Consider the following 22,619-nt stretch of genomic DNA (forward strand, 5'->3'; position numbering starts at 1 on the left):
GTTTGGTGTAGAAAAGACACGATAAGAGGACTAAGAAATAGTTTGAGTTGCTGAGATCAGTTGTATTTTTCTATTATTCTGAAAGGAACAATACAGAGGCTAGTTGGACAATGAGTTCAGTGGTCTTGCCCCTGAAGTTGTTTGGATAGTGGATCTTTCTGCCTTATACAACTCCTAATAGGGATTCAAAGTCTCCTAACAGGGACTTATATGTACTGAATATATTTCATTGGCTCCTAATAGAGTCCATCCTCTTACAAGGAACTTATATATTAGTACATCATCTTATGGGTACCATCCCCACTGGTGTTTTCCCTCTAATCAAGGGTTTCCCTAGTTAACAAATATGGTGTTATTGTGTACGTGTATTTTCTTATGGTTGTTGTTTATATTGATCACATGTTTGAGATTTAATAAGGTTAATAAAAGTAGTATTGATCAGATAACTAATTCAACCCCCCTGTTATCTTGGTGGACTTTACTTTCTAGCAATTGGTATCAGAGCCTTTGGTCTTTGAAGGAAAAACTTAATAGCTTAAGGAGATCAATGGTGGGTCATTTTAGAAAAGAAAGTCCAAAGTTTGATGGATTAAACTATGATAGTTGGAAAGAAAAGATGAAGACACATCTTCTATGCATGGGTCCAGAATATTGATTGATCACTAAGAATCAGAATACTACAGTTGAAGAAACAGAAGTTGAAGAGTGTACTAAAGTTGAAAGAGATTTGCTCATGTGTAACATGCTTGCCAGAGAAGCACTTTTGTCAGTTCTTCCTGAAAATGAGTTCATTTAGTTAAAATCTTTAGGGTTATGTAGTGAGATTTGGAAAGCTTTGGAATCTACTTTTGAAGGTGATAAACATGCTAAAAGGGTTAGATTACAAAATTGGATGTCTATTTCAAAAACCTAAAATGATGGAAGATGAATCTGTAAGAAGTTATAGTGGAAGAATATCAGAAATTGTTGTAGGAATCGAGGCTTGTGAAGGAACTAAAGAAGAAGATGAGATCATATGGAAAATCTTGAAAACTTTGATACCACCACTCAAACAAATAGCATAGATGATTGAGCAGGTAATACCTTGTACATAGAAGTTCACTAGAGAGACTCTTCTTGGAAGATTGGAAGCAACAAAAATAAGCTTGAAACAAGTTGGAGATTGACCTAGAGTGGAGACTACCTTTAGTGCACTAAGTGTTCGACCTAATCTATAAAGGAGTGCTAGCACCAATAGAGATTATGCTAGTAGTAGTAGATCAAGATCTGAAGAAGACAAAGAGATTGAAAAAGAAATTTCCTTGCTTGTAAGAAGAGAACCAAATGGTAAGAAAATCTTTAAATGTTGGACTTGTAATGAATTTGGTCATTATGCTTCTAAATGTCCTAAAAGAGTAAAGAAGTACAAAAAGAATTTCAAGTCTAGAAAGCCTAGAGAATGTTTGTATGCAAATGATGATGAATCAGATGAAAGAGTTTTGAGTGAAAGTGATGATGAGTTAGGGTTTATTGCTAGAAAAGAAGAAAATCTTGAAAAATAAGTTAGAGAAGAAAAAGCCCTGGTGTCACAAGTTGAGAAGAAAGCTGATTGGATTATAGGCAATGGTTGTTCACATCATATGATTGGTGATATGAATAAATCTGTTGAGTTCAACAGTTGTAATGAAGGAATTGTCAGAGTTGGGAACAATGCGGCTTGTCATATTAAGGAAATAGGATCTATTACTCTTGATGGTAAAACTAACACAGATGATGTTTATTTTGTTGATGGAGTCAAACATAATCTTCTAAGTGTTCGACAGTTGGTTGACAAGGGATATCAATTATAGTTCACAGAGAAGACATGTATCATCAAGGATAAGAATTGTAAGATGAATGGCACTGGCACAAGATCCAGAGGTAATTTTTTTAGCTGAATCCTACAAAGATGACATGCTTGGTTGCTAAAGTTGACAATAGCTAGTTTTGGCATAAAAGATTTTGTTATATAAATTTTGATAATATTGTGAAAGAAAATAGTACATTTTCTTTTAGAGATTTGCTTAAAATTGTAAAGCCTACTAATGTTGTATGCAAGGAATGTGGTATGGCTAAGTAGAAGAAAAACTTCTTTCCTAGCAAGAAGTTCGCTACAATAGCAAAGTTGGAGATTGTTCACACAGATTTGAGTGGTCCTACAAAGACTAGAGGATTCTACAGTGAAAGGTACTTTATGATTCTTGTTGATGACTTTACTAGGATGTTGTGGGTAGCATTCCTTAAGGAAAAGTCTAAAGCATTTGAAAAGTTTAAGGTGTTTAAGAATAGAGCTGAAAATGAATTTGGATTAAAGATTAAGTGTTTATGATCTAGTAGAGGTGGAGAATTTACCTCGAATGAGTTTAACAATTTTTTAAAAGTGAATGGTAGTAAAAGACATCTTTTAGCCCCTAAGACACTTAAGTAAAATGGTATAGTTGAGAGAAGAAACGGATCTGTAATAGAAGTAGCAAGAGCTATGTGTTTAAAATGATGTATCAAAGACATTATGGAGCGAAGCAGTTAATACAACAGTGTATACAATGAACAGAGTATAGATGAGAAAAGGTACAAACAAGACTCCTTATGAATTATGGTTTGGACATGCACCATCAGTGAAGTATGTTAGAATTTTTGGAAGCAAGTGTTATATCAAGAGAGATTATGACATTGGTAGGTTTGATTTCAAGAAGCGATGAAGGTATCTTCCTTGGTTACTCATTGAAAAGAAAAGCTTATAGATGTTTTAATTAGAGGACTAAGACTATTGTTGAGAGTGCAAATATGAAAGTGGATTAGAAGTTTGGAGTTCAAGAAATAATACTTTATTATAATTTTGATGAAGGAGCTAATCCTAAGACTAATCAAAATAATGTTGAGTTGTTTATGAAACTAACAATGATTTGCATAATGACATCCAAGTTGTGGAATATAGAGAGGAACCAAGATCTGAACCTAGAGAAGAAGTAAGAGTTGAGATAGTGACACCAAATAAGAATTTGACAAAGGATCACCCTGCTGATCAGACTATTGGAAGCAAAGACAGAGGAGTTATGACAAGAAACAGAGTACATGAAGAGTTATGTTTGATTTCTCAAGCAAAGCCTAGCAACATAGATGAAGCTTGAAAGGATGATCATTGGATTCAAGCAATGAAGGAAGAATTAAATCAAATTGTGAAGAATGAGACATGGGAATTGGTCTCTAGACCTAAGGACAAAAATGTTATAGGAACTAAATGATTTTTCAAAGATAAAATGAATGAACAAGGTGAGGTTGTGAGAAACAAAGCTAGACTAGTATGCAAAGGATATTCACAGCAAGAAGGTATAGATTATGAGGAGGCATTTGTACCTGTTGCTAGAATTGAAGCAGTGAGAATGTTCTTGGCTTATACAACTAACAAGAAATTCGAAGTGTATCAAATGGATATGAGTCAACATTTTTGAATGGAAAACTTGAAGAAGTATATATTGAGTAGCCTAAAGAATATCCTTTGACAGAAGGAGATATGGAATGCAAATTGAAGAAGACATTGTACGGATTAAAGCAAGCACCTAGAACCTGGTATGCGAGGTTGGATAAGTATTTGGAAATATTGGAATTCGCTAAAGGTATTGCAGATTGTAATTTGTAACTAAAAGAAATTGAGAATGGTCTATTGATTGTTGTGATATTTGTGGATGATATAATCTTTGGAGGTGATGATGATGCAATTAACAAATTTGTTGATGAAATAAAGAAGGAATTTGTGATGGGCATTATTGGAGAGATAAAGTATTTCTTGGTTTTGTAGATTGTGGAGAACAATGAAGGTATTTTCATTTCTCAAACTAAGTATTTGAAAGACTTATTGAAGAGATTTGGTTTGGAAAGTTGTAAGCTTGTTGGTACACCTATGGTAACTGGTCATAAGTTATCTAGCAAAGATGAGACACCTACCATTGAGCAGAAGTACAGATCCATGATAGGAGGTTTGCAATATTTGACTCATACAAGACCAAACATAGCTAATGCAATTGGTATTGTTCAGAGATTTCAAGCTGATCCTAAGGAAGCACACTATGCAGCAGTAATGAGGATTTTCAGATATTTGAAGGGTACACTTGATTTTGGGTTATAGTATGACTAATCAAATGACTTTACTATATGTGCATATACTGATGTGGATTGGACAAGCAATATGGATGACAAAAACAGTACAAGTGGTGGAGCATTCTTCTTGGGAGGAAGGTTGGTTTCTTGGCTAAACAAAAAACAAGACTGTATTTCACAAAGTACAACAGAAGTAGAGTATGTAGCAGTAGCAAACAATTGCAATTAGATCATGTGGATGAAACAGAAGTTAAAGGATATTGGGATAGAGATTCCAAAACCTATTATCATTGTTTACCACATAGGGTAAGAAGTTCAACACATGTATAACATGATTTGATTCAGAACAGGTACTTTATTCATGTATGCACTTGCAGATTACAATCCGATTACAATGTCTACAATGATCAATCCTTTCCAAAGTCCATCTCGGACGTGTACATATACCTTTCCGAAGGGGTGACTCAAGCGTCACGCACCCGTTCGGATACTACTCTACCCTTCGGCTACATTATACATTTACCGACAACATCATCCCCCCCCAAAAGAAAGGTCGTCTCCGGACGACAATACAAAAAAATTCATTACACAATTTCGTTAACAACAAAATACATTAACTGACTAACTACAACAAGATAAATCTTCTTCTGCCACATCACTTTCATGTTTGTCTCATGCCTGCACCAAACTGGTCTCCAAACCACGTTGCATCTGTAGCTTCTGCTAACACAATACTGTCTCCTTAGCTGACCTTAATAGCCACCTGTGTTGCTTTCTCTGTTCCAACTCCTGGTTACATTGAGCCAAGTGTTGCCATACTGTCTTCAATTGGATGATCAGCTCCTCCCGAGCTCTCTATGCATCCACCAAGACAACCTCACGTCCAACACTTGCTCCAAGTGCCTCACTCATGCCTACCGTCGCAGCTCCAGGTCTCATCAACTGGTCATACTTCCACGACTGATAATCCGCAATGACTGGGAGTCTAGGGGGCAACGCCCCCAGCCGGGTCGAGGGGCAGTACAATACAGGGCGAGGTCGAGGGGCAACGCCCCTCGCCGCCAATACCAATTTAACACTCCGAAACCCACACAAAATTGCATGGAACACACTATGTCTATCATTTTCTTTCAATTCCACTCTTTCTGGCAACTGCTTATGTCTACCCTTCCCTTTGGCATCATGCATTACTCATTCCGAACTGTTTCAATTTGTCGTCGTTTTCTTTTTTTTTGGCTCTTCCACTTCCTCTTTCCTGCAGACTGCATAATTGTTACCCTTTTGTCATTTTGTGAATAAATGTCACACCGTTATGGCAATTACTATTCACAAATTTTTTTGGCTTCCATATTGTACGGCTTCTACAAATCCTGTGAGCAATTTCTATGGTATGGCTTTATTGGATTCAACCTCCCAGGTGATGGTACAACTTTAGCTGTAACTTTCCCTACTTAGTACGGCTTCCTATTTAGCTCTTATGTACGGCTTGCTCTTGCTTCCTGGCCACAATCCGTATGGTGAAATCTGCTTCTACTTGTTTGAGACCGTACAGTCATGTAAACTTCTTCTCAACTCTTCTTAAGGCCGTACGGCTTGTTTCCACTGCTCTCCAAGTCTGTATGGGATAAGGCCGTACAGTCCTTGCTTCTACTTCATTATATTTTTTCCCATCACATAAGTCTTGGGTCCGTACGGGCATCTAGGGCCGTATGGTCATGTCAAATTTTAAGCTTGCTTTATTATTATTTCCAACATAACTTCGTTTGAGGCCGTACGGTCATCTAGGGGGCTGTATAGTCATCAAAACTCTTACTTTGTTCTTATTTCCTCACTTTGCTTGCTTAGCTTTTTATCATGTTTATTATTATTTTTTTTAAAAAAAAAAAAATCTTTTCCAATAAGATTCTTTTGAGGCCGTACGGTTCTACCTCATAATTTATTTTCATCCTTCTCACTTGTTCTCTGACTATCACATCTGACTTCTTATTTATTGCCACATACTTTTCTTTTCTTTTTTTATAAATAAATTAAACTATCCTAACTTCGCTTCAAAATATACACTTCCTACATATATACATTATTTATAGACATATTTTCTTCGTTCAGCTGTTTGTCGGCGGAGGATCTTTTCTTTCTCTATATATTTTCAACTTTGATCCATTTACGGCATCTGGCATTTCTTTTCCGTCCAGTGTCCACAATTTAATTGCTCCGTTATACCCAACTTCCCGTATCTTGTACGGTCCAACACAATTAACTTAAAATTTTTCAGGCCTTATTTCATTTCGTCCATTATACTTTAGTACTAATTGACCAGGTTGAAATCTATTTAATTTTAAACGCTTCTGACGCCATACCTTCCACCTGTTTTGTGCAACTTCTGTGGCCCATGTTGCATAGTTCTTATTCTTTCGGTACGGCCGCTTCTGTACAGGTACCGCACCTTCGATTAATGGTATCCGGTGGACACATAGCTGTGGTGGTATTCCTTTTAAGTCTTTATACGTCCAAGCTGCTACCTTCAATACTGGGTTCCAATCATCTCCTACAAGAATGTTCTTCATCACCCAAGTTCATTGTTTTCACTGTCGGCTCTTCATACTTTATTGGTTTATCTTTACTGAACGTATGGGCAGGTGTTTCATCCACCTGCGCTTCCCCCTCCTTCAGTTCACTATACTCCTTCGGGAACTCATGGCCTTCTTTTCCCTCCTCGACACTCAAAATATTGTAGCTCGGAAAGACCTCATAGTCTTCCATTTGCCAATGTAGCAATTCGTTTACTGAATCTAGGTCGTCATCAGTTGACCCTCCTATTCTCAACACCCCTTCATCATCTGGTTCCATCCTCTTTTTCCCTTCATCATCACTCTCGCCACCGCCTTCTGAGTCCGACGACGTGGCTTCTTCTCCTACCATTTGTGTATGCAAATCGATTATAAATCTCTTACCTCCCTTCTCCATTGACAAGGTGTTCCTTTTCCAATCATGCTTTACCTTAGCTTGCACTAGCCACCCTCGTCCTAGGATTGCGTCGTACCCTCTTCTCTTTAATGGAATAACTACAAAATCCAGTAAAAATGGTTGTGTCCCAATTGTTACTGGCTGCGCCATTAGAGTGCCCAAGGGTTTTATCCCATGTTGATTTGCTGTAAGTAACTGAAAGGTGGGTGGCCATAGTGTTGGTTGTCCAAGTTTTTTCCAGATATCTTCCGGCATCACATTCACTTCCGATCCTCCATCCACTATTGTATCTGTTAGCACCGTACCCAGAATGCCCATCTCCACCACTGTTGGATGTCTAGCTGCCGTAAGTGCTAGTAACATCGGATCTGTTGTTGCTGCCATGGTTGTTTCCTTACTATCCTTTGATTCCTTCGTCAATCTCGGGGATGGTGTCATATTTATGATAGCTGTACGCAACTGTGGCATGGTGAGAAGAAGATCATTTAATTTAATTGGCACTTCCATTTGCATTATCTGTTTCATCATGTTTTGTTCCGCCAAGCTTCTCTTCGGAGTTTTCGCAGTGTCCTTTACTTGTGACTTCTCCGCTTTCATTTGCTTCTCTATCTCTGTTCGGGCTTTTTGTAATCTCTCCTTTTCTTCTTCCGCATTTGGATATTTTGCTTTCCTCGCCTACTCTCGCGTGATTGCCAGCACGTTCTCATCACATGTTTCGATACTTAATAAATTTACGCCTTGCTTAGGACATTTTGAATCTTCATGGTCCCCTGGACCACACCATCTACACAGTAGCTGCGGTGCTTCTTTCGAAGTATAGTCCCTCACGAAGTGACCCCAAAGATTACATGCCCGGCACTGTATCATTGGCCGTCCATTCGCATCATATTGTATTCTACTCCGGCCTCCATTGTTATTGTTATTGTTTCCACCCCTTCCGCGTCTATTGTTATTTCAATATCCACCTGAAGTTGCATCATTGCCCACGTTGTTGCTATTGTTCGACGCTTCCTGCATTAGTAACACCTGCTGATGTCCTTTTGTTTTCAAGTTAAACGGGCACTCTTTCAAGGAATGCCTCGCCACCTGGCAGATGTCACAAAACTGCTTCTTCGGGCATGAACCCTTCATATGGCCGTCCTCCTTGCAATCTATACACCACAGTTCTCCTTTTACTGTATCTGGATTCTTTTTCAAATTGTTGAATTCTTTCATTATTCGCAGCATGTCTTTCTACAGTGCTTTCACCTTCTTGTTCGATTCCTCATCACTACTACTACTCTCCGAGGATGAATCATCCGAATCAGAGGACTTATGTTTCTTCTTCTTACTCGTCTTCTGTTCGCTTTCCAAATCCATGGCACGAGTATACGCATCGGTGTACGATGCCGGTGGTACAATCTTCATCTTCTTTTTAAGAGCCGGTCGTAGCCCCTCTATGAATCACCGTTTTTTCAACCCATCCGCTGGTTGACTCTCCATCTTTCCGATCAATTCTTTCAGTTGCCTAGCATAGGTTCGGACTGTCTCATTCTTTCCTTGTTTGGTGCTGTAGATTTTTGCCACTATTTCATTATCATCTCGGAGTAATCTGAATTCTGCTATAAATTCTTTTTTAACATTCTCCAATGTATTAAGTTTTTAAGGACTGGTGTCAGAAAACCAATCTATCGCCACACCCCGTAGGGTCACTGGAAATTGTCTTACCCAATCATCCTCATCCGTCACACCATTTGCCATCCATATGGTCTCACACATTTTACAATGTCTAATAGGGTCTGTTGAACCATCACCGTGAAACTTGGGTAACTTTTCTTTAGGGCCAGCCATTGTTACTTGCCTTTGATTCTAAGGTACTTGTGTACCGGCACTGTTCTGAGCTCCCACACTGTTCTAGACTCCCGCGCTATTCTGAGCTCCTGCGGTGTTCTGGACTCCCGCACTGTTCTGTGCTCGTGCGCTGTTCTGGACTCCTGCACTGCTCTGTGCTCCCGCGCTTTTCTGGATAACAGTCTTGTTTCTAGCAACTGCGTTGTTTGGTGAAAAGTCTTTAAGTGACGTTCTATTCTCCGCCTATATCTGTTCGTCCGGTGTATCAAGGACGAAGAGATCACTCCACGCTTGTGCTCCCTCGGCACTCCGAGCCGTGCTAGTTGCTTCCCTTCCATTCAGACACTCTCCCCTCGGCGTATATAGGTTAAGAAATTCTTCCCTTGTTTCCTCCACCAAATTCAAGTGTTGTCGAGTTTCTTCCAGCAATTCCTCGGCACTCCTCAGCCTACTGGGTGAATGCACTCCCTCCGTCTGTGCCTCTTCATGCCTTCAGTGCCCCTCGGCAATCTGCTAAAGTCTCTGTTTGTGCTCTGCTTGCTATGTTAAAATTAAAATTTCTTTTGCTGTACTTAGTTCATTTTTATCTTTTATCTTGTTTCGATCCTTGTTTGGCAAATTCGGCATTAATCTTCATATCATTCGTTCATTCCAAGTACGTCTAGCAACGACGCCAAATGTTTACCACATAGGGTAAGAAGTTCAACACATGTATAACACGATTTGATTCAGAACAGGTACTTTATTCATGTATGCACTTGCAAATTACAATCTGATTACAATGTCTACAATGATCAATCCTTTCCAAAGTCCATCTTGGACGTGTACATATACCTTTCTGAAGGGGTGACTCAAGCGTCACGCGCCCGTTCAAATACTACTCTACCCGTCGGCTACATTATACATTTACCGACAACAATCATACATTGTGAGAACACAAGTATAGTATGTCTAAGAATCCTGTATTACATTCTAGAACGAAGCACATATCTATTAAGTATCATGTTTTGAGAGAGAAGGTTGCAAAGAAATAGATCAGACTGGAATATGTGAATACAAAGGAGCTGATTGCAGATAGATTTACAAAGCCTTTTCCTAAGGATACATTTGAGTATTTGTGAGGTATGGTTGGGGTTATGCCCTTGCCTACTTCAGAGTAGATGATGCAAAGATTGCATCAGTCCAGTGGTACAGAGCACTATTTTTTATCTAGACTGAATGTTGATGCTTCCTTTATGGGGGAGTATCTGTGTTTGAGCAGAGTCGTGAAGGACTTTTGGTAGTTGGTATTGAATGGTGTCTTTGGACACTTGAGCTGATTGAAGACATTCAGTAGCAGAATGACATAATCATGCCTTTGTCATTGATGTCAATGGGGGAGAGAATGCATTAAAAACATCTCCTATGAATGGGGAGAGAAGTATCTCCTTTGAATGGGGGAGAGAGTGCATGAAAAACATCTCCTGGGAATAAGGGAGAGAATGCATAGGAAAGATGAGCAGGGGAGAGAGAGTGCATGAAAAACATCTCCTAGGAATAAGGGATAGAATGCATAGGAAAGATGAGCATATAGAATAGGGGAGAGATATGTCAATAAGGGAAGTATATCAATCAGGGAGCAGCACTACTAGTGAAGAGTTGTTCTTGAGAGATTCAGATTTGATTGATGAAGAGGATTTGAAAAGATGAGCAACAACATCACAGTTGTGTTTGGTATTCTTGGAACTTAGATGTTTTTCATCTATGTTGCCATTAGTGCTAAAGGGGGAGATTATTAGCATGAATGTTGACGACATTCGTATGGGGGAGTATACTAGCATGACTGTCTATTACATTCATGACTATGTTTGTCATTAACATACTGAGAAGATTGGAAAAGTAGCAAACAGTGTTTGAGAGCATACAGATCGAGGATTGAAGATGAGGTCGAGCGCAATTGAGGACATGTTCTACGAAGTATCTTGATGACGTGGCTAAGAGTGCATGTAGAAAGTTGAAGACTGGTAATAGTTATTTGAGATTTATAGAAGACAGTTTATGAACAGAGTTTTGAGAAGTGGTTTCTAATGATTGTTTCTATCTCCTAACAAGGATAGAATTTGGGTGAGCGAAGTTAGACAGAGGTAGAAGACATTGTGATGGTGACATTAAAGTGTGCACAAAGTCAAAAGTCACACGTGTGAAAGATTTGTAAAGAATGTGAACCAACAGTGATATGTAATTATGAAAAGATGTAATGTAGCGTGTTATCTCAATAAGGTCCTATTGTAATTGTAATTGGGAAAGCCTCAAGACTGACTCAATGACTTATTTTGAGGACTTGGTATAAAGGAAACTTATTTTCCTTGTGATGAAGTGAGAAAGTTGATCAAGTGTGATAAGTGAAGAAGATTTGTAAATGCGTGTAAGTGATCAAAGGGATTATTATGATGCGAGTTCGTGGATTTGGTATTAAGATCTAAGAAGTGTTTGGTGCAGAAAAGGCACAATAAGAGGACAGAGCAAAAGTTTGAGTTGTTGAGATCAGTTGTATTTTTTAATTATTCTGAAAGGAATAATATAGAGGCCAATTGGACAATAAATTTGGTGGTCTTGCCCATGAAGCTATTTGGATAGTGGGTCCTTCTGCCTTCTATAGCTCCTAACAGAGTTGGAATTTCTTCATAGGGATTCAAAGTCTCCTAACAGGGATTGATATGTACTGAATGTATTTCATTGGCTTCTAATAGAGTCCATCCTCTTACAAGGAATTTATATATTAGTACATCTTGTGGGTACCATCCCCACCGGGTTTTCCCTCTGATCAAGGGTTTCCCTAGTTAACATATTTGATGCTATTATGTGTGTGTATCTTCTTATGGTTGTTGTTTATATTGATCACATGTTTGAGATTTAATAAGGTTAATAAAATTTGTATTAATCTGATAATTGATTCACTCTTCCCCCCCCCCCCCTCCTTTCTTAGTTGTCGTGGTGGACTTTACTTTCTAACAATCTCCTCCTGGGAAAGCTCTTTGGTAGCATGGTTGAATGCAAGATTAGCATGTGAGTTGAATCAAAAGGTAAAAGAGCTAAGAGGCAAGCAAGGTTTAGACCAAAAAACTCCATTGTTGATCATGGTGTTACACTAAGATTGTTGGTTGACAAAATATGGAACACACAGGGTGCAGAGGCCTTTTGCTGCTTTGTTGACTTTATAAAGGCCTTTGACAAAGTGCCACATAACAAACTTTGGCTTAGAATGGAAGACCAAATTATTCCTATTGAACTTAGAGATGTGACACATAGACTATATGAGAAGGTCATGGCTAAAATCAGAACTACAGTAGGGATGTCAAAGAGCTTTGGTAGTGATATAGGTGTCAAAACAAGGATGCCTCCTCTCATCAACCTTGTTTGGATTATAAATTGATAAGTCAGAAGAATGTTTAGAAAAGAATAACAGCAATGGGGTTCAACTAGCTAAGTATGTGATTAAGATACTCTTATATGTGGATGATCTCATTTTAATTGCATTGCTAAAACTATTGATGGTCCAAGGGAACACTTGAAGGCACTTGGGGCTTTATGTTAGGTGATCAGGATGCAAGTGAACACTAGCAAAGCCTAAGTGATGATTCTCTCTTTGAAAAGAAACAAGAGATAGAAAAACACTTTCCTTTTCAATGGCAGCCCGTTAGAGATTGTGGATGAGTACAAATAACTTCAACAACAAACTCAGTTGGGAAACATGTAGAACAAAAATAATTTAGGGAGGTTGGAAAACACAATATTCTTTACAAAATAGATGTAGCAATGTGGAATTATGGGATTGGAAAACCAAAAGATGCTCTTTGGTTTGTTGGTTACCCCAGTGATCCTTAATGGTTGTGAGATTTGGGGCAGCAGCATGTCAGATGAGAAATGGAGGCAAGTAGAGAGAATCCGAAAGCATTTAATCATCAATAGTCTCAAAGTCAAAACAAAGGTTCCCTATGAGATCCTATAGGCAAAATAGGCATATTCCCTTTAGAGGCCTCATCAATAGTTTGGTTATTAAGCTATTTAAAGAAAGCCCAAAGTATGAAAATTATCATTGAAGATCATCGTTGGCCTAAGTTGATCGTGGAAGAAAGGCTTGACATAAGAAAGAACATGTGGATGAAGCAAATTGTCAAATGGAACGTTAGTATGTATGAATGTCTGATAACAATGATGGAATTAAAAAGTTCGTGAAGAAAGAATTCAGAAGTCTGATATGGTCAAAACAAAATGGATGCAAAAAAGACTATTATATCAAAGAATTTAACCCAATGAGAGACCATGAGGAGAAAGCATACATAGGAGAAAATATCAAAAGGGAGAGCTAAAATGCTCATAGTGCAAGTTAGGACGAACTCTCATCATTTGAGGTGCGAAACGGGTGAATGGATGATACTAAAGGAAGAGTGGTAGGATATAATATGTTTATTTTGCAGCACGGGTGTGGTGGAGGCTGAGTGATATTTTTTCATAGAATGCCCAGCATACAATGACATCCAATCCAGCTCTGGGGATATTCTAAAAACATGCAATTTAGGCACTCTTTTTGAGGAAGCAGAGCTAGAAAGGACAGAAAATTTAGTAATCAGCATGATTGTCGAAGAGCAGTCTTAAAGAAGTAGCTTCAAAATACCTAATGTTCTTGCACTCTTTGTCTAGGGGGTGAGCTGTTTTTTCTAGGTGGTCCCATAGGTTGCTTTGGCCTCATGGACATTATTAAATTCTTTCAGTCATTCATTCATTTGTAGTGTGCCATAAAACTCTTGCACAACCCATTTCTCAAGTTTCAAGGGTTCCATAAAAAAAGGTATAATCGGGATTTTTTGAAAATTTTTACTTCTCTATCTATGAGCTATTGTCCCCTCACGTACAAAGGTCTCTTATAGGTGCTCCAAAGGCCAAGCAACAATACAAAAGAAATGCTAAAAAAACAAAAAAAATCTTGTTCTGCAGAAAGTTATCATTTTAGTGCATTCATACCTTTTGATGTCATAATGATCACACATTCATAAAGATACTTGTAACAACATTTGACCACAAAGAAATTTTATAGTTTGGTTGGCTAAAGAGTGATCAGCTTCTTCATTCTAATTCTTGTCAATACGAGTGTCTAATTTAATGATACTCCACAATTAATATCTACTCCTTGTACCTCTAATCACATGCCTTCTGTTTTTTGATAGAGATCATGATGTCAAGGTATTGTCTTCCTAAGGAACCTCCTCCACCTTCACCTACACCATGTTCACTACTCTATTGGGTTATAAAACCCTAGTAGGTCATCTTCCTGGCTGTGCAAACAAAACTCAGTGTATTGATAGTCAGACTTCAAAGATGCTCGTCATTCCTTTTGTCTCCTTAACTGTAGTTGTGACTATGGCATAGGAGTTTCCATTAGCATACCAACAAACTAGAGTGCTGCCTCTTATGGATATCCTGCATCCAAAGCACACTGATCTTAAACTGTGGCACAAAGGAAGGGGTCATCAGCCACTGTATAACATGATGATATCATTATTTATTTATTACAAATTTTAACTAACTGAATAACTCACTGGGGATATCAGGCAAACCAACATATTTTATACTGTCATATTCCTAACCATACTTTTACTCAAATCGAGATTTGAATTGCAATAGATAATATGGATGGGCATTTGTCTTTAATGAATAGAACCTATAGTTTATCTCCAAACCTTATAGAGAACAAATTCTAATACCCTCTATTATTTCTCGTGCATACCAAATCTCTGCAGCTAGCATGAAAGTCACCAAGAGTGCCAAATTATAATCATTGCTTGAAAAAGAATAATATAGTAATCAATTACAGAAAAAGTAATATCACTTAAAAGTGATTATGGTTTTGAATTACTGACATCAATTACTTTTGAGCTTCACAAATCTAAAGTAATGACTAGGAATATCATGTCACATGCTAAACATTGTGCAGTCAACTCACTCCTACTTATAAATGTTTCTCATTGTAATCGGCAAAAAGTAAGTCATAAAGCTAATGTACTATCTATTACAACCAGAGTTTTTACCTTTATAATTGGCCTATTGACACAGAGAAGTGCGAGTATCTTCTTTCTTGTTTTATTGTGTTGATAAATCATTTTGCTCCCACGATCAGATGCTAATCTTAGGAGACAATTTATTTAAGTTGCTGGAATTAGCATCAGATCTAATTGAGATGATCACTAATTTATGTTTCTTCAACTATTGAATAGAAGGAAACTTGTTCCAATGCTTTCCTTTAAAGCCAGATGCCTTTTTGGAGGGAAAGGAGTTTCCTATAGAAAACCCCTGTAAGATTGAAATGTAATCATGAATCAACAAAATTCATCTAGACTTTATGATGTGCTAATTTCAAGTGCTCGGTGTTGGGCAGTTGAGTCAAGGTGGCTGTTATCCTAAGACACTTTCTTTTGATCATAACTAATCATTTACTGTAAAATTTGCATCTTTATAAGCTCAAATAAATGAATACATCACTGTATTCTAGTTTATATCTTGATTGTGATAGTTGATTTTCAAAATTAATTTTCTTTTTCCTTAAGATTTCTTGAGAATATGGAACCATAGTAGCAATCTCAGCACTTTTTCAAAATCCATTTCAAATTGTTTCTACCATCTGCTTTAACCTTCTGTATTGTGACATATCATTTCCTTCTACTGTTTATGTGGTACTATATTATTATTTTCCTATCCATTGAATATTTTTCTCTTGTTATGTTCTTATGATTCATGTGTATATTCAATAATAAGTCTGTTAAAATAAAGTCTTTGTATTGCATGTCAAAATAATTATCTTAGTAGACTGTGTATCCACAACAGTACTTTTAGCAAGAACAATCATATCTGGTTGTTAGTGCCTTACTCACATATGCACATGCTCTTAAAATCTATTAACATTACAATGTAGGTGATAGAAAAGAAGAATCCAGCACATTGGCTGAGGCTTCAGCTGATACATCCACTTTGGCTGAAGGTGTTAATTCTTCTACATCTGGAGGAAGGAGACACCATGGCAATCGGGAGAATGTAGCAGTACCTAATCCTTTTGATTTCATGGCACTCTCTGGAATTTTAAATGTACTACCTTGGCTGGTTTTCTTTAGTTTTAACTTTTTATATGCTCCATTGCTCTATATTGAACATTTGTGTCATTTATGCCAACAAGTAATGATGATTCTTCTTAGGATCCAAGTATAAAGGAATTGGCACAAGATGTTTCCAAGGATCCAGCCTTTCGGCAGGTTGCACGACAATTGCAGCAAAATGTTACGAGGGTAGGAAATTCTGGTGCACCCCAAATGGATCCAGAAAAGTACGTTAAGAACATGCAAAAGCTAATGCAAAATCCTCAATTTGTGACCATGACAGAGCACCTCCGTCATTCTCTTATGCAGGTGAAAAATTTCAACCATTAAGGCATAGAACAATTGCATCTTTGAAAAAAAAAAAACTCCTTATCACCCAAAATTGCATAATTTAAAAATAAAATCATATTAAAGCTTCTACTAATTGTAGTCGTATGCATTTACCCCTATTATTTTGCCTTTGTTATAGATTCTATTAAACATATAACATGAAATAGAAACAAGTTTAAAGTTGTAACCCTAGCTTTTTATGTTTTACTGAATACCTTAGGTCTTTCCTGATGATTTTTTAATCTTTTAAAAACAAAATTTACTTATGTTCATTACATTGCATTCAACGTATTGGTTAAAAAATTTGCGTTCATACATTAGCAAATAATTCAATCATCTAAAACAAAATCTCTAGGTTAAAAACATGGATAGAAGACAGAAATTATCAACATTTTGGAACACTTAGTGTTCCTTATCAAGAGGGATTCATATGATAGAAAATGGACATAGATCTCTTTATGTAGATTCACAGATAACTCCACTCAAGTACATGAAGCCAAAGGACTTACAAGAGAAAAACATTAAATACAATGGTTGTTCTGAAATTAATCTCACACTAATTAGCTCTTACAAAAATATTAGATGCAATGATTGTTACCAAATTATTCAAATGTTAATTAGCTCTTACAATTTTTGATGTAGCTAGTTGCACAAATAAGTAATTGTTACTGCTAATTGATGATAATTAAAGCCCAGTTTTCTGCAGTAAAGGTTGGGGTGGGAGAAAAGGTAGGATGGGGGCTTCTAAGTAATGTACATAACATGCCAGGGTTCTCCTAATATTCTTGATGACAGGCCTCGAAGCTTGACTTAAACTTGTAATACTATTTCTGTTAATCTGTATCTTCACATTTGTTAAGTCTCAACAAGTTATCCTAAATGTCTTGTCAAATAGTAGTCTTAATAAAAATTACCTAAGTGTCATCAATCAAAGGCATCATGGACTTTATGAGTTTATACATTTTAGGATTTCTAAGGTGGTTTTCAATCATAACAGTTCCTCTTGATGATGGACCACTTAAATTGTCTGAAATATCGGTACTTTATTTTGTTCTAAAAGTAGCTTTTACTCGGAAACTTTGTGCTTGTTAAGGAAGTATTAAATTCTCAATTCAATTACAGTTTATAAATTTGTAAGGGTACATACACAATTATCATTTTTATCTTCCAATTAGATTTTCCTTATATGTGAATTTTAGTTTTTTCTTTCATCTTCTAACTACTCAATTCATGCATTACATTGGCAGATAGGCTTCATATTCTTGTTCTTTCATTTCAGTTTCTAAAAACTTTAATGTATTTTAATGGGTAATTGCCAAATTCTATTCTACTTCAGAACATTTTCACATTTTTCCTATATCCCTTTTTATTTGAAATGCCTTCTATGTGCATTCTGACTTGTAGCTATCATTTTATCACAAAAATTGGAATGCACTCTATTTGTTATACAGTAAACTGTATATAGCTTGGATGCAAGGCTGACCATTCTGTTTTCTCTAGGATCCAGCAGTTGTAAATTTAATTCAGACATTGTCAAACCCTAATCAGAAAGAGCAATTTGAATCACGACTGGCCCAACTTACGAATGATCCTTCTTTGAAGCCTATTTTGGATGAAATTGCAAAAGGTGGACCTCCTGCCATAATGAAGTAAGAAAAAGAAATATTCTTTCCTCATTAATTCTCCATCTCATAGATTTGATTTTCATTGTTTCTTATAGAAGCAGATGCAATGCAAACCATTTTAGTTTTTCTTTAAAAAAATTCCCTCTATGATAATCTTCCTTGCCTAAATCTAATGCAAAACATCATGGTAGAAACAAGACGTGGTCAAGCAAATGATCAAGTTAAACACTGGATAATTGAGTCTTGATTGATGTATGATTTTCTCTTTATTTTTATGCAGGTATTGGAATGATCCTGTAGTGCTAAGTAAACTTGGGCAGGCTTTCCAAGTGGGCAGCTCAGGAGACATGCCAGTTGCCGACCAATCTTCTCAGAAGAAAAAGGAAGAAAAGGAGGAAGTTGCTGGGAAGGACATGTCTCTGCATCATGTTGCCAGCTCTGGTGATATTAAGGTAGAAAATAAATTTGGGTTTCTTAGTCTGCAAATATTATTCATTTATGATAATTGTATTTCATTGTAATCTTTGTAAAATTCCTTTGACAGGAGTTGGAAGTTTTGATAGCAAAAGGTGCAGACAAAGATACGAAGGATTCACAAGGAAGAACAGCCTTACACTTTGCATGTGGTTATGGAAATGTAATAAGTTCCATATTATTCTACACTACTTTTCCAAGCAGCTTGTGAAAGATTTTTCTTACTTATTAGGTTTTATGTAGTTTATGCTTTTTATTGCTGATTATTCCAATCTTTATGCAGGTGCAACATTAATTACTTTTAAAATAAAATTTGGAACAATTTCCTAGCATTTCAAATTAGGAATAATGAAAAATCTGGGACTGCAATAGTAATAACTTGAAATGTGAGGGTAAATGAAAAATTCCATCCAGACATTTTTGATAATTTGGAATTTGAAAATTCAAAGGTCAGCCTTCAAAGATTATGTGAGAATTGGAGATGGTTAGGCATTCTTTAAATATCTGAAACAGGAAAAATTAGTAAACCAGAACAGGTGCTAGAAAAATCTAAAAGCTTAAATGTCCTCATCAGATTTGTTTTTCTGAGAAGCTTTACTAGGAATAGTATGACCTCTTTGCCATTTCTTTATCAACAGGATTCACCATTAAAATATTTGTATCCATGTTCGTACTTCTATGAGATCTAGCAGGGAAGAGTAGAAAAATGCTATCGTAATTGTCACATGAGCTGCATGAAGCCCTGCTAAAAGTTTCTGCAATTATCATCTTAGTTACTGATTTGAGAAACAAATCCAATTCGGACACGTGAATCAGATCTGTGGATTCGCAAATTTTTTTTCCCAATTATGATTCATGGTGGTTTCGTGTATATGCATGTGTGTGTGCGTGCGCGCACGCATAAATATATTATATGCATTATATATACTAAAAATGAGAGAAATATACATAATTCTAAAACTAAATCATTTCAAAGTATGACTCTATGATTCTAAATCATTTCATAGTATGATTCAATGATTCTGGTATGAATCTACGGATCAAATCCACTATGATTATAAGAAAATAATCGAAAAAATTTAAAATTTCAAAAAATCTGGAAGAATCCAGACATATCTAGCCACGGATCTGGATCCGGATCAAATCTGAATCCTGATCCAGCCTCTAGGGCACTATCTTCTTGATAGACGCGAGCTAAGAAAAGTAATAGGATCAATAATCATTGAAATAAGTTAAAGTCACAACATTCATGAACCAGATCTACAAACAAACACTTGTTAGAATATAATTCTGATTTCAGATTAATTTTGGTGGTCTTTGCAACAGAACTTGAAATATTCTTCAAACTAGGCAGATGGTCAACATTCTTGAAGACCCATTACATGAGACAAAGGCAAACAGAAACAGTAGACAATAATAGAAAATTTCTATTGTTATGCTAGATAATATTGGTTATCCGGCAATGCATTAAGTGTCTGCATCAAGTTGGTGTTATTCTTGGGTAGTTATAAGTGCTGGTTTGTTGATGGTTTATTTCCTCTTGACAACCAATGTCATTTTAAATATATAGTATCATCAAGGAACACAGTGTGATGTAGTGAGATCAACAATAATCCTTGGTCAACCATCTCTAGTTTTCTTCTCTATAATAAGTCCATGAGTCAATAAAGACATTTACTCCTATGTTTAATATGCACTATCATCTTTGTTATTACTTCATGTATTTAATTTATCAAATATAGCAGTAAACATTTGGCATTGTTTCCTTAAAAGAAATTGGATTAGAATTGCGTGATTCATGTCCTTAGATCCCAACAAAGATGAAGAGGCCACAAGGTGGTCAAGACCAAGTAATCAGGTGATTTTAAGGATTGTAGAACAAAGAAAATGGAGAAGATTATGAGAAATATTTGAGGAAAATCTAGTCAGATGATTCCCAAGTCATAGCCCTTTCTAAGAACAATGTAAAAGAAGTGCCAATAGGATTTGTCGTTGGGAGGAAATGGAAACTATCAGGCAAGGAAGGCACACATTGTACAAGGAGTGAGGGGGAGGAGATTGCTGGACACTTACCACATCTGGACAAAACATATCTTGACCTTACTAACCAAGAAGACAACCTATACATACAATCAACATTAGATGGGTAGTGCGAATAAGGAAATTTTGACCTCATGCATTCCACTACATTGAGAATCTATACATCTTAGGGGGATCTAAGAATTGGAGGATCCAAATCAAAGACCCCTAGATAGAGAGCAAATGAATGAGCCAAAGCCAAAAAGTAGTCAAAGTGTTGTGGATGCTTGAGGTAGACATGTAGAGTATGTGCACATGGTTGAGAGTGTAAGGAAAACATTAGAAAATAGTAGTTAGAACAATCCACCTAGGTTTATCAAAAGGGAGTAAGCAAGCAAGAAAGATGATGACTTCTAGCAAATCTAAATGTGGATCAACAAGAAATACCAAAGTTCATAGGCAGAAAGTCAAAGGATCTTATGATGCATTTTGAGATGTACAAGATTGTCTAGTTAGCAAGCAGTTAGGTGGATAGAGATTATTGGTCGGGATCATTTCTAGCAACGCTATTGGGTATAGCCATTGATAAGTTCACAGAACTTTAGGATGAATCCGAAGTCTCTCAAGATGCACTGAAGAAGGCATTTAGGTATTGTTGTGTGGTCTTCGCACCATCACCCCATTACAAATGGAGACCCCCTCTTTTCGTTTTGGCAAGTACTTGTCTTTGTCTTAGGTGGTTTTGGTTGGCAACATTTTTTTGAAGTCTCTGAGTCTGGGGTGAGTTTGAGACATTTTGGCTCATTGGGAAGCAAGTTTTGCCCGAGGTTTGTGTGAACATTTTGATGCCACTTGGAGGAATTGTTGTGGCCTAAGTCCAAATGGAGAGTAACAAACATAAGCTTACTTGAAAGTTCTTAGAGTTTAATTATATATTTTATCATGTATGATAGTTCCGATTTTCGTTCTTCTTTTTGTAGGGATCTCCTCCACCTCTTCACCCTCTTTTATTGGTCCTTCTGACCAGGGTGAGTCCTTGGTGATCGATCATTCTGCTTAGCATGGAATTCCTCCATTAGCAGTACATTGCTGACTCTTAGCTGAAAACATGAGATAAAAACTCTGGCATTAAGCCGTTCTTGTAACTCAGGAATCATGAAATAAAATGTTTCACAAACGTATGTAGAACTGTTCATTATGAGAGTCACACTTGTGCATTCTGACTCATTTTTGAAGCTAAATTGTTGACATTTAATCATGAAGAAAGAACAAGAAAGGACGACAGACATGAGCTGAGTACTTATACTTCACTTTTAACATTGAAACATAAAATGCTTGAGGAACAATGGCAGGTTTAGATTTATCAAGATAATTATTGGCATCGATTTTTGAATAAGAATGACAATATGCGATATCAACATAACTTGATCGATGATCAGTGAGACTCAGGAAGTCTTGACCGAGCGGCTCAAGCTATTTGAACTATAGAGACAATGCTAGCAATCTGATACATAAAATCCCATGAGTTAAATGAAACTTGATCTTGAAATGTAAAGAGAGACGAGAGGAAAGAAAAGTTGAATGTCGTCTCGGTAGTGTGAGAAGTTTTAATGTAATGCCACAGCCCAAGGTGGCAGTTTTAAAAACAAGATCCTTGGTTTCTTGAATTCACCAATTTAAAAAGAAGAGGCACCAAATGTACTCAACGTCTCATAGAGATTTATAATTTTAAAACAAATATCAAAGGGCTCCTATGAAGAGTTATTAAAAGAAAGAATCTATAAATATATATAGAAATATAAATATATATATATAAATATATATATATATATATATATATATATATATATATATATATATATATGCGTATCTATTATTTTCAAAATGATGTCACCATACTATTATTATGTCCAAGATCATACCTATTAAAATATGCATATCTATATATGTGCATAATTCAGAGAATTATGATTTATCTTAACCTCATATCCTCTTAATATATATGCATGTATATATTTATACATATTTACTAGAGAAGAACTAGAGATTTAATATCATGGTGTATCATACGTTTATATACATATATGTGTGTGTGTGCATGATGATGAAGAAAAAATGGAGACGTTATCATAAAACAACA

At 36.5% G+C, this 22,619-nt stretch overlaps 1 protein-coding gene across 4 annotated transcripts in view; it reads left to right on the top strand.

Moving 5' to 3' along the window:
* LOC149563846 (ankyrin repeat domain-containing protein 2B-like) overlaps positions 1-22,619 on the top strand; it is a 69,867-nt gene that overhangs the window by 21,199 nt on the left and 26,049 nt on the right. For 2 of the 4 annotated variants that reach the window (XM_089826973.1, XM_089826972.1), the window contains 5 exons: positions 15,854-16,023; positions 16,131-16,340; positions 17,862-18,010; positions 18,267-18,438; positions 18,531-18,623. In XM_089826973.1, coding sequence (XP_089683099.1) covers positions 15,854-16,023; positions 16,131-16,340; positions 17,862-18,010; positions 18,267-18,438; positions 18,531-18,623 — 794 coding nt within the window. The remainder of the gene's footprint in view (positions 1-15,853; positions 16,024-16,130; positions 16,341-17,861; positions 18,011-18,266; positions 18,439-18,530; positions 18,624-22,619) is intronic. The other 2 variants (XM_089826975.1, XM_089826974.1) reach the window with 1 other exon arrangement.

Source organism: Cupressus sempervirens, chromosome 4 (genome assembly GCF_028749045.1).
Source record: "Cupressus sempervirens isolate cs-2001-9-10 chromosome 4, ASM2874904v1, whole genome shotgun sequence".
In the NCBI taxonomy this organism is placed as follows: Eukaryota; Viridiplantae; Streptophyta; class Pinopsida; order Cupressales; family Cupressaceae; genus Cupressus; species Cupressus sempervirens.